The sequence below is a fragment of the Carlito syrichta genome, unplaced genomic scaffold, assembly GCF_000164805.1.
Source record: "Carlito syrichta isolate Samal-C Ts95f unplaced genomic scaffold, Tarsius_syrichta-2.0.1 Scaffold314288, whole genome shotgun sequence".
Classification (NCBI taxonomy): domain Eukaryota; kingdom Metazoa; phylum Chordata; class Mammalia; order Primates; family Tarsiidae; genus Carlito; species Carlito syrichta.
In genome coordinates, this window is record NW_007258384.1 from 230,146 (window position 1) to 243,328 (window position 13,183).

At 41.2% G+C, this 13,183-nt stretch overlaps 1 protein-coding gene across 4 annotated transcripts in view; it reads right to left on the reverse strand.

Annotated features, from left to right (window-relative positions):
- The window catches only part of LOC103273849 (engulfment and cell motility protein 1), a 331,697-nt gene that overhangs the window by 192,713 nt on the left and 125,801 nt on the right, over nucleotides 1-13,183 (reverse strand). For all 4 annotated transcript variants that reach the window (XM_008071304.1, XM_021719170.1, XM_021719169.1 and 1 more), the window contains 2 exons: nucleotides 3,919-3,959; nucleotides 2,875-2,947 (listed from right to left, as the gene is read on the reverse strand). In XM_008071304.1, the coding sequence (XP_008069495.1) occupies nucleotides 2,875-2,947; nucleotides 3,919-3,959 (114 nt within the window). The remainder of the gene's footprint in view (nucleotides 1-2,874; nucleotides 2,948-3,918; nucleotides 3,960-13,183) is intronic.

Sequence of the window (13,183 nt, forward strand, 5' to 3'; positions counted from 1 at the left end):
CAAGTTGCCCAGGCGGGTCTCGAACCCACAGGCTCAGGCAATCCACTCACTTCAGCCTCCCAAAGCACGGGATTACAGGCTGAGCCACCGAGCCCGAGGGCTCCTTAAAAATGAAAAAAAAGGCGGGGCTCAGTGGCTCAGCCTGTAATCCCAGTACTTTGGGAGGCCAAGGAGAGTGGATTGCCTGAGCCCGCAGGTTCGAGACCCGCATGGGCAACTTGGCGAGACCTCATCTCTACAATAAATCAAAAATTAGCCAGGCCTGGTAGCGCGCACCTGTAGTTCCTGCTACTTGGAAGGCTGAGGCCGAAGGATCGCCAGAGCCCAGCAGGTCGAGGCTGCGGTGGCTGGGAGCATGCCACTGCACTCCAGTCTGGGCGACAGAGTGAGACTCCAACTCAAAAAAAAGAAGAAAAAGAAAGAAAGAAAAAAAAAAACTCCTAGGCCATATCTAATAAGTCACACTCACTCTGAGCCTCTGGGTTTGGGATCTAACACTCTACATTTGTAAGTTTCTCTGTGTGATGTTTATGTTCTCTAAAGTCTGAGAACCCCCTCCTTAGTAATCTCCAGTACACTAAGGTCTCCAGACAATTGTGACAGAAGACAGGACAACCACTGGGGGGACACCTACCAGTCTAGATTATTCAGAGCCAGGACTATTTATTTATGACTCAACATCTTTTTAACCACAATCCAGGGTAAAACTCCAGTGCAATTTACATATGTGAGTATGTGAAAGAAACATTTCATAAGCAACACGGGTGGTAGATATACTCTGACATAATCCACTCTACAATGTCCCAATTTTTAATGTGCTGGGAATTAAATGAATTGATTTCACTACCTACTAACTGTTTATGAATGAAACCAGGATGATACATTTAGCTGTTACCATTTAACTTTCATTTATTTATATCCTCTTTATCTCACAAAAAATAGCATGCAAATTATATAGATAGAGTAGAAAATAAATAAAAAATGTTAAGAAAATGGGCTGGGCTCGGTGGCTTAGCTTGTAATCCCAGCAATTTGGGAGGCCAAGGTGAGCGAATTGCCTGAACTTGCGGGTTCTAGACCAGCCCCTGCAACTTGGCAAGACCTCGTCTCTACAACACATCAAAAATTAGCCGGGTGCAGTAGTGCATGCCTGTAGTTCTGGCAACTTGGAAGACTGAAGTAGAAGGATAGCCCAAGCCCAGCAGGTGGATGCTGGGGTGGCCGTGAGCGTGCCACTGCACCCCAGCCTGAGCAACGGAGGGAGAATCCAACTCGAACAGAGAAAAAAAGAAAATGAAGCAAAGGAAAAATAAAGACAAGAAACTAAATGTTAATGGAATGAATCAAATAAATCAAAGGTAAATGTAATAAATACAATGCACACAAGGGAAGTTAGTCCACTTGTTAACTTTCAGCTTTCTAGCAATCATTTGTCAAGAGGAAAAATGATCCGTTATAAAATTCCCAGTGTCCATCTGGGAAAAACAAAGGAATTTCTGAAAAGTATTTCCAAACCTCTGGCCAGCCTCCCTCCTGCTGATCTGAAGGCCCTCCCACCACACACTTCAGGGTACAGGGAGGCAAACACTGGGGGAAGAGGACCCTTTTTACTGCCTCCACCTTCCATCACCACTTGATTCAGGATAAAATTACAATCACTCTAGGGACTACTGATTGGGGCAAACGAAGTCTGCAGGACATTGGAGCCTGAGGTCACTGGACTCTCCCTCCTTCGAGAGCTCTTTGTGCTCACTTCTGACCACTTTGTTCTAATGGCAGCTGTTTACGGGGCTGTTATTTTCCTCCCAACCGAAGCCACAAGATAATCCATTTCATGAAGACAATACCAGCTATATACAATTCAGTGAGCTCTCCCTAAAGTTGTGATAAATGCTAAACTATCCTGGAAATTTCCAAAAGACAACATCATAGAAGCACAAGGATCTAAACTTGCTTCTTGTAGATTCAAGTATGAGGCCTTAGTCTAACCATCTGTCCTCCATGATTCATCTTATCTGTTAGTCAACGCCAATATTTTTACACCCCAGGTTAGTCTTGAGGAAAAAAAATCAACACACAGGTGTGATGTGCATGGCTTAGTTCCTGGAATAGAGTAGGTACTCAATAAATGCTAGTTTTCCCTTCCTCTATCAGGGATCTCATAGACATTAATTTTACTTGCTCCTAGGTCCATTGTGCTGTTCAGAAATCTCTCCTTCTCTTCTAAGTTTACTAAGCTCAACTAAGTCATAAAGTATCAAATATATTCTTTAACCAAGCAAAAAGAAAAAGGCGCAATTAACAGGTTCACTGTTAGAAGGCAAATGCAAACCGAGTTCGGTGGCTCAGCCTGTAATCCCATGCCTTTGGGAGGTTGAGGTGAGTGGATTGCTTGAGCCCGCGGGTTCGAGACCCACCTGGGCAGCGAGACCGCATCTCTACAATAAATAATAATAAAAAAAAAATCAGCCGGGCGTGGTAGCACATGCCTGTAATTCCTTCTACCTGGAAGGCTGAGGCGGAGGGATTGTTGGAGCCCAGCAGTCGAGGCTGCGGTGGCTGGGAGCGGCTACTGCACTCCAGTCTGGGCGATAGAGTGAGACTCCAACTCAAAAAAGAAAGAAAGAAAGAAAGAAGGCAAATGCAGTTGTTAAACAGGACCCAGAAACATATTTGGTCTTTACTCTTGAATGGGCTAAATGTCATCCTGTGGATACTAAAGTAGCAGGCATTTGCTTTACAGACTCTGTTTTCATGGATGGTAGAGACGTAAAATTTAGATCAGCATGTCTAGCTCTGAACAGAGGAAACATCAGTCATGCTTTGCTTTCCCTCAATATAAGTGTCCCAGATTAAATAATGTGGTTGACTTACCTTTTCAGTGATATAGAAGTTTGAACTATCAGCATGCTGCAGTGCAAAATATTCATGGTTGGCCAGAGACCACCTTAAAAATACAAGCAGAAACTGATTAGCAAAACAAAAGTGATCATTTTCATTTTTATGGTTGTATAGGGTAGGATGAATTAAGCATAGTGTGATTGGAATTGGACCAGTCCCAACATACACTACAATGCAGTTCCTAAAAACAAAATGAAGTTAGCCTACCTTTCATTACTGTGAAACCAATCATTTCATATATGCACTGCCCAGACCTTACTCACCTTTAAGTATTCAGGTGGGGATTAAAATATAAATCTTTACATTCCTCTTTATTTTGAAGGATTGAAGCAGAGAGAGGAAAACAAAGGAAATGAATGCAATTTAAATTTTTGATAACTGGCACATTTTTATTTTCTCTGTATTCTGTAGTCCCCAGACAATATAGCTGATGCAGACTGGAACACTTCAATTAGGTATTCCAGGCCTTATATAAATTCCAGGTAATACTGTCCTCACAATTTGGCTTTAAAAGTCAAATATTCTCCTGAAACGACCACATATGCATTTCCTTTGTGTTGTTTAGATTAGCCAAAGAGAATCAGGAAAGCCACATCAGTGTGAAATTCCATGCAGCAGCACAACTAACTACCCACTGAGTTATCATTTAAATCCTTTCATCTTCTATTGGGAACCTGAGTGGTCCTCTCAGTTTATGCCAGATGAAGTGTGTGTTTTAACCTCAGGAACCTTTAAACTGCTCCCTGCGGGGTAAGACAAAAGGAACACAACTTCCCAAAATAAGTAAAATCAACCCCGCTGTGCACATATCAGCTAGTTCATATTTTCTGCTCTTTGAGAAATAACAGTAGAGTTGGGTGGAAAAGGGTATACAAATCTTACACAGCACTTCTTAGTGTCTTTGGGTAGCTCAAGGGGTGACTTATGAATAATATTTTACTACGCCACAGGAAATATTCCTTGTGCCTGTCAACTTAAAGACTGGGGTACCTTAGATGAATCCTAAGGAACACTTACCCATCACAGACTTCCTTTATTATTGCAGACAGTGGTTTTTTCTGCAAAATAACAAAAAAGGAAATACTTTCTGTTAGTTTCATTTCATCATTTTAAAATAAAAAGAAGAAGAAGAAGCCTCATAAAAAGATATCTAAGCAAGGAGAATTTACATTGGCTATTCTTAGTTATTGTCCATGAGTCTCTTGTTTTTCTCAGGTAAAAATCTATCAGCTATCACCACCAAATTTATCACTGATCTATTACCCCTGTGGTCCTTTTTTCTATACTTAGCATTATTTGTTGAACAAAATATGCATTATACTTAATTTAGACACATCAAAATCAAGAAAAAAATATAGCTTTGTTCCAAAATCTCACATACGATGGAAACCTGTGAGGTCAGGGCAAAACTCCTCAGAAGTGGTGCATGAATACAAGAAGCAGCAGTATGGTCCTATGCAAACAGGCTTGGATTCGTAGTATTTTTATGAGAGCATGTGTCAAATGGAGTATGAAGCGCTATAAAATCGTTCCTACAAAGTACATAGAATTTTTCCCCCAGCTATGGTCCTGATAAATGCCAGTCACATAGCAGCTTGAGCCAGACACACTTGAGTAATGCAACCGTGACACCATGTGCTGTGGTGTCAACTGGAGGCAGACTACAGCTGTGCTCTCCCACCTCACAGTCACACTTGTGCTCTGCCTGCCCTGCCCCCCGCTCCCGCTCCCCATAGAAGGAATGCAGCAGAGAGAGACACAGGCTCTTCCAGAGATGTCGAAACTTTTCCTGTCTTGGATACAAACAAGATCTGTCTGTCTCCTAGGATGGGAAGTAGCCTGTTAACCAAATGAACAAATCACAGACTAGAACCAAGTGGGGAAGAGAAGAATAGAAATGAGAGAAGTGCAATATATGGTTCTGCATTTTCATATACAATCTTTAAAAAGCTATCTACATGTAAACTGGTTCTACTCCAGTCTCTCTTCAGGAAAATTTGTTATCCAGAAAGAGAGTCTGAATTAAGCAGACAGGTTCAAATTCTAGCTCTGTCAACTTGTCTGCAGTGTGGCCTACAACTTCCTTCATTTGCTGAGCCTCAACTAGTTTATCTGTAAAATGGGAATGGAACCTACCCACCCATCAGGGCAAGATGAAAATTAAATTTATTAACTACATTAAATTAATACAAAGGGCAAAAGACTTTCAAAAAGGGTTAGGACTGCATTTCTTTCTGGCCTCCTTGACACTGGACACAATGCTATGCTGTCCTCTTCATGAATTCTGATCACCGTTGGCATAGTCCTAAGGGCCTCTTTATGCCCTGCTAAAGACTCCAACTCAGTGTGCAGTGTCCTTCCAATGAATTCCCTCCCACTGGTGCACCAGGTCCATGTGACAATGTCCACCACCATGTGTTCAATTGAAAGTCTGTTTCTGCCCACAACTGTAAACACAGTTGGAGGGAAAGGAAAGCCTAGAAGTACTGAGGACTAAAAAGATGATAGGGCTATTCCTGAGTCAGTCTCCTTTAGAAAAGATTAGAAAAGGCAGTTAGGTCCTGCAGTGAAGTGAACCTGCCCACTGATTATGGCTCTAGCTGTGTTCTTACAACTGAATAACAAAGGAACTTCAGAAACAAAGGTTTTCCCACAGAACAAGGATTTTGCATTTCCAACTGCCAGAGACCCTTCTAGGCTGTTGATATGCGATGGTGAAGACCTATCAGAGAGTCTCCCCATATGGTACTTCCTGCACCCTCAAAACTGAAACATAAATAACAGGGCCAGGTTTCAGTCTTAAATTACATTGAAACAGAAGGTATTGTTACTGAGGCAGGAGAAGGCATCCAAAGCAATTGTTTCTAGATTAAGACTTCTTAGTTGAAGTCTCTTAGAGGAATTACTTGGATTTGAATTCAGATCTGATTCACAGATTCAGATTCAAGTTTAAAAAGAAGTCTCTTGGGTACTATTATATCTAGAACATTCTGAAGTTGGATATATGAAAGGTATAAAGACCATAGACACACAAAGCTTAGAGACGCAATAGAGAAAGACGAAAGAAAAACTGTAAACCACAGAGGAAAAAAAATCATGGTGAACTAAACACCCATAAGGCAGCTTAGCTAATTAAAATGAATGTTACGTAAGGGGCGCACCCCTCCATTTTTCTGTATACCCCAGCCAAACATCAGCCCCCACCAAATAATCTTAATTCCCATAACCTTTTCACAGTTCTCACCTTCCTTTCCTGTCCGTCTTATTCGACACTGTTAGTACTTCCTTTTTTAAAAAACTCCCTTTCCAGAGCATCTATGATATAGCATGTATAACCTACACATATAACCAGTCCTTCAATAAAATCCAAGAAATCCTTCCTAGTTCCTCTCTTACCTAACTCTGGCTTCCTAAATCTAAATTTCTGCTCTTGTCTTTGCTGGGTTCCTCATGGATTTCATTCTCTTCAACTGTCCTATGTCTATAGTTATGGTACCAAACACTCTTTTGCAAATATCTAACAGTTTGTTAGAACATTTTATTTCTTTTATTTTATTTTCTTTGAGTTGGAGTCTCACTCTGTCACCCAAGCTGGAGGGCAGTGGCACGCCTCTTGGCCACCATAGCCTCAACCTGCTGGGCTCTGGTGAACCTTCCGCTTCAGTCTTCCAAATAGCCAGAACTACAGGAGCGAGCTACCATGCCCAGCTAAGTTTTTGATTTATTGTAAAGACGAGGTCTCACCAAGTTGCTCGGGCTGGTCTCGAACCCATGGGCTCAGGCAATCCACGTGCCTTGGCCTCCCAAAGTGCTGGGATTACAGGCTGAGGCACCAAGCCCGGCCTGTTAAAACATTTTAACTCCCTTTCAGGGAACTTGTTAAATGTACAAACAAAACCCATCACTCTCACATTCCCTACCTTTCAATCTACCTGACTGCAGGATGCCCCCACCCCCTCCCCACTACCCCACAATGTTTTCTCTACTCTCTTACGGTGGCACCACTACTGCCCAGAAGTATTGTTAACCTTTATGTCTGCACTCTTTAGACATAATGTACTTCCGGGTTATGCAAACTTTTCCTCTGTGATGTCCACAGCATTACTTATCACCACCTAACTACTTTTCTGAACTCCTGACTCTCTTTGTTCCAACTTTTGCCATCAATTTTTTCTCCAATAACTTTCAAAATTCCCAATGACCATTGTCTATAAAGTGTCAACCCCTTAGCTTGTCATCCAAGGTCTTATAAAATCTGGTATCAATCAATGTTACTATTCTCTACATGTTCCCCATGCTTCTAGATTTTGTTAGTGAGGCACATGCACACGCATGCGCGCGCACACACACACGCACACACACACGCGCACACACACACACACACACACACACAAATCCCATCTCCACACTTTCTCTTATGTGATTTACTCTGTTGAAATATCCCTCTCCTTCCTGTACCAACTCTAGTACAGAACTCTTACCTACCATTCAACATCCATGTCCCACTGAAACTGGACTGGAAAATAAAAGTGGTACATATACACAATGGACTATTATGCAGCCACAAAGAAAGAGAAACATATGGACTTTGCAGTAACTTGGATGGATTTAGAGTCTATCATACTTAGTGATCTTAACATAGAAACAACAAACAGAGTATCATATGTTCACACTCATAAACAGACCTTGAACAATTATCATAATCCTATTAGAAAAGGATTGGCAGTAGTGGGAAACTGCCAGTTGGGAGGGGTGGGATTGACAGTTGAGGGAAAATGCCAGGGGAGGGAGGGTCACACCTCATCAACAAGGGTACCTGCATACTGAACATTTGTATAACTAACCCTGACTTGTACCCCACAACTTTAACATTAAAAACTTTAAAAAAGGCCAGATGTGGTGGTTCAAGCCTGAAATTCCAGCACTTTAGGAAGCCAAGGCGAGAGGACTGCCTGAGCTCAGGGGTTCGAGACAAGCCTGGGCAACTTCATGAGACCTCATCTCTACAATAAATAAATAAATAAGCCGGGTGTGGTAGCACATGCCTGTAGTTCTCGTTACTTGGAAGGCTGAGGTGGAAGGATCATCTGAGGCCCGCAGGTTGAGGCTGCAGTGGCTATGACCGTGCCACAGCACTCCAACCTGGGAGACAGAATGAGACTCTGACTAAAACAATAAATTAAATAAATAAATAAAAATTTTTAAAAATCCATGTCAAAGTCATCTCCTCTAAGCAGATGCCCCTATGTCCCTGAATTGACATAATTACTCCCTCTCTGTACTTAGCACATTAAATGAATCACTCTTGAAGACTCTGTATATCTGTCTTACCTCCTTGCCCCTTGAGAACAAGGCATCTTAATTCATCCTTTGCAACCTCCTCCATCCCTCAGTACTAGTTACCACAGTAACTAGTGTTTACAGGACCTAATAGGAGACTGTTACATGGAATAGCTACACATTGGCTAACTTTCCTTTAAAAATTCAAAAAAAGAAAAAGCCATTAGTATAAAGCAAACTATTTTGAAGCATTGTCTGGATTAACTAGCACATTTCCAACTTCCTACCACGTAAACCACTTCTGGGTGGCTCCCAGCAGCTGTTGGCCATAAGCTGTTGACACGTGAAGCTGTCACTACTTCCTGCATAGAATCATTCATGGCTTGAAAGAGCATTGAGTAGGCCAGCTGATGAAGAATGCAATTCAACAGATGATACAACTGATACTAGTCAAATGACTGTCATCATCTGTAAGCAGGACCAAACAGGTGAGCTGTTTACTCTTATAAGCAGACAAGACTGGCCAACATACCCCAAGTAGGAAACATTGGCCTGGCATCACTGTTCTTTCACTTCTGTATAAAGCCCTCAGGTTGACATGAGCTCCTTGTCTGACCAGTAAATTCCAAGCCAAATGCCAGCTCTGCCGATGGGTTTTATAGTTAACATTTGCCCAGAAGCGTACATAAGATGTGTCTGTATCTGTCCAGTTTTTCAAGAGTGGGAGTAGGGTGACATAAGTAATACACTGACAGCTTTCTATAGACCCACTGAATAATTTGCCTTTCATTTCCTTGAACAAAAAGCCTGAGGAGAAAAGAAAATTTGGTCTAAAATGATAACTAGTTTTTCTCCCTGTGACTCCATAAACCCTAAAGGAACTAAAAATTAACTTCTATTCTCTGTTTGAAAATATTTGGATTTAGAATAGTGAGGCAAAATTATAGTAATTGCCTGAGTATGTTTCCATAGCTTATAAAAAATCATAACTAAATTCCTTAAGCTTTTTTTTTTTTGATGATCAAAACTCTCTTCTCAGACACCACAGTGAGTTAAAATCAGAAGAGTAAGAATTTTTTAGAATAACTTGGAGGATTAGACAGTTACCACATTTCTACAAGTAGGGGATTGAGGATCATGGGCATGGAGGCCACCAAATCACTCTTTTCCCTGCTCCCCTTACCAATGGGGAGGTCACTTGCAGCATATGGAAGTCGTTCTTCATTTTACAATTTTCTGGAGATTCTTTAATGTTTGCAAAACATTTGTATTTTTTAAATGAAGTATGCATTTCCATATGAATCTGACTGGCAAAGTACCATGTGTCAACAGTTATACTCAAGGAGTAGTTTTGTTTTGTTTTTCCTTAGGGATTTATTCTTTTCTTTTCATCTTAACTCTTATTCTCCAAGATCACTTTGTTTAACTTAAAATACCCAAGACGGTAAGTCCACAAATCAAATTTCCTATACAAAAATATTTGCTCTTAATTTTAGCAAAATAAACTAGATTCCTGAAAATGGCCAAATTCATTAGCAGTTCATTTTAAGTCTATGTCTCTTCTGTCTCTAGTTCTTAAAATGAATGATGGCCCTTTGCTTTTCCTTCTGTACTTTCTCCCTTGCCTTTAATAAAATGCCAGTACACAAATTCTTGAATCCATGTCTCCTTGTCTGATCCTTCTTCCAGGTTTGGTCTTGCATCGGTCCCTTGTGTGGACCCATGAATCACAGGGATGTCTCGCCATACCATTTTGAATTTAACACTTTCTTTTTCTTACTAAACCAGATTTTTTTTCTTCTTCTTCTTCTTTATCTCTTAAAACCTATGATCAATCTCTCACTCAGGGTACATGTTCCTTTAAGGCATCAGAGAACCAAACCCTCTACTCCCAGAGTCCATGGTTGTTTATTTAGGAGATGGCCAGTCCAGCCTGCCTAGAGGCTTCTTCCCAGGAGACCCTCCAGCTGTTAGCCCTCGTCAGAGCCAGTCCTTGCCCCGCCTCTGATGAGCACTGGCAGCCCTTGGCTGCTTCGCCACCTGTTCCTGTCTGTTGGCCAAGACACCTGGCTTAGGGACTTTACTCGGCCCAAATGCTCACCTCAGAGCTCTCCAGTCTGTTGCTGCCCACATTTCTGCCTTGTCACTGGCCTGCTGGGGCTGGCAGCACCCCCAGCCAATGTGCCCACACACCTGTTAGCAGCTATGAAGTGTGAGCTGCAGTTCTCAGCTATGACATCCATTTCTCAGGTCCCCGCCTACTCCCACATGAGCATCACCCAGAAAAGAAAGTCTGGCTCCATCGAAGGTCTCTTCATTTCAAATGTTTCTAATAACATGAGAACAAATGCTCATGAGATAGTATCATGTAAATAGCAGAAAAGCTTTTAGAATGATTAATTTTATCAGCTACTTGTTTTTCTCCACCTTCCCTCAACTAGCAATTCTTGAATGACTTTAGAAAATTTTCTGGGATTGAATCCCAGCTTCTGCAGTCCCTGGCTTTGGAATTATAGGCTTATTCTCTCAACATTTCCATTTTCTCTTCAAGTTGTGAAGATTGATTGAGATAATGATGTGAAATCCTTGAAAGGGCACTTGGTATATAGTAAGACATTATATAAATGTTACCTATAAGGAAACTCTATTGCTTCTTTCTTTCTTTCTTTTTTTTTTTGAGCTGGAGTCTCACTCCGTCACCCAGGCTGGAGTGCAGTGGCACACTCATGGCCACCCCAGCGTTGACCTGCTGGGCTCAGGCGATCCTTCCGCCTCAGCCTTCCAAGTAGCCAGAACTACAGGCACATGCTACCACGCCCAGCTAAGTTTTTGGTTTTTATTGTAGAGACGAGGTCTCGCCAAGTTGCCCAGGCTGTTCTTGAACCCGTGGGCTCAGGCAATCCTCTCACCTCAGCCTCCCAAAGTGCTGGGATTACAGGCTTGAGCCACCGCCCCTGGCCTTCTATCACTTCTTATATCCTGTTTAGACACTCACAGGTTCCTAAACAAAAGTGTTGGTTAAGGAAATTAAGTAAACACACAAATGAATATCCAACTCCTTCTTCTTCCTTAGAGTGACTCTGGTCCTCAGTGCTGCCTTTGGCACTTGCCTCATTGTTCTTTATTTTTAAACTCATTTTCATGCATTTTGCCAACTACACTGCACTGCTTTGGAGGCCCAGACTGTCTCTGAGACACTGTCACCACCCAGGTGCATCGCTGCTGGGCTTGTAAGACGTGCAATTAATGAGCATTGATTAAGAGCACATCTTTTTCAGACGTTTAGCTTCTTTCTTTTTTTTCTGGTCTCTTTCTGGCTACCACTGAGGCTCAGGGGAACAGCTAAAGACGGGGCACAGCAAGAGGAGGGCAGAAGCAATCCCCAGTCCCCACTGCTCTCTACCCTTCCATTTGGCCATTGTCTCAAAGTCCTCTAATTGCAAAACACTTCCACAAAGACCTAAAGATTTTGGCCCTAGACTCTTAAAAAGTCTTTCTCCAGTGCTTTAAAAAAAATCTGACAGATGCTTTATTCTGACACTTTGTGGTGGTACAGTGCAACGCTTGGGATTTACTTTGCTTTTATAGGTGGAAATTCATTGAACATATTCTGCTCAGCAGTTAAGAGTAATGTTGGCCTAGGAAGAAAAGAAACCCAACTTCCAAATGTCAGGACGCTGCTGAGAAAGGATTCGCACATTGACTACAATGCGTACAATGTGACTTGGAGGGACTTTAATGTACAATAAGCCATTTAGTTCCCAGAGGTGCCTCATGACATTGTGTCAGTGACACCAGTCACTTCACAACAGTTTTATTCTTCCTCCAACGATCCTTATGATTCTCTTCCATACTGCTGAGGCATATATCTTCAGTATGGAAGGATCGGATGTATTCTGAGAAGGGTGTGCACATACTCCGCTTGCCTAATGACATCCTGATGAATCTGAACGATAACAACGAAATCACACTTTCCCCAGGTAATTCAGCTGGCTCTTGGAAATCGAGTATTTTGACAACAGTCACAATGAGAATCACTGACAAAAAATTCCAGTAATTATCAAAAAATGACAAAGGGGGCTCACAGCAACCTCTCCACAGTAGTAAAACTATGTATCACATTAATTTTAAAAATTGAAAGATTACAGGCTCTGCCACCTTTTTCTTGACAAATGATGATTCATTTCAAAAATAGTTTACCAAAAATGACTTGTCTCAAGCTTCATGAAACTAATGAGATATCAGATACTACCAAGATAAAGTACAATCTTTGTGTCATAAAAATCACTGAACTATGAAGATAAGTAAGTAAAGACATAAATAATTATGTCAATTGTATTAGTGGGTTAAAGACAAGCAAACATACCTTCTCCTTCAGATCTAGCAAGCCTATGCTCAGTAGAAACTGTATTTCCCTTGAGAAATAGCAATTTCAGAAAATAACAGAAATCTAGAGATGAACAATGCAAAACTAAAGTCCTTGTATACATTATGATCTTTTGTGATTCTCCTTCCTAGTTCCTGATTATTTTACTGTCTATTGCTCCATATCAACGTTGCCATGGATATAAGGAACAACTTTTTTTCCCCAAATTTTACTACTTCAGACAGCAAAAACAACCAATTTCCTAATTCCTATATTGTTTCAACTTTCCTTAATATCAGTCTTTTCAAAGAAGCACTTCCAGATGATTCTGGATCCACAGAAAGCCATTTCACTCTACTACACTGTTACAATCAAGTGTTCCCTTTGTTCTCTTTTATATAGAAATGAATGATTCACACTGTGAGTCAATTTAGCTACTATGGTCTGCTTACCTTTACCCACATGAAAACTACTTATGTGTGTCCAGTTTATATATGGAAGGTTAATCCTAAGTATGCACACAGTTTAAAAATAAAAATTCAGACAGGTTCAGTGAGATAAATTGAAGTTACTTGACTCTGACAGATGTTATCAGACTAGGTGAGTAGATATGAGAAAGCCAGATAAAATCTGAAG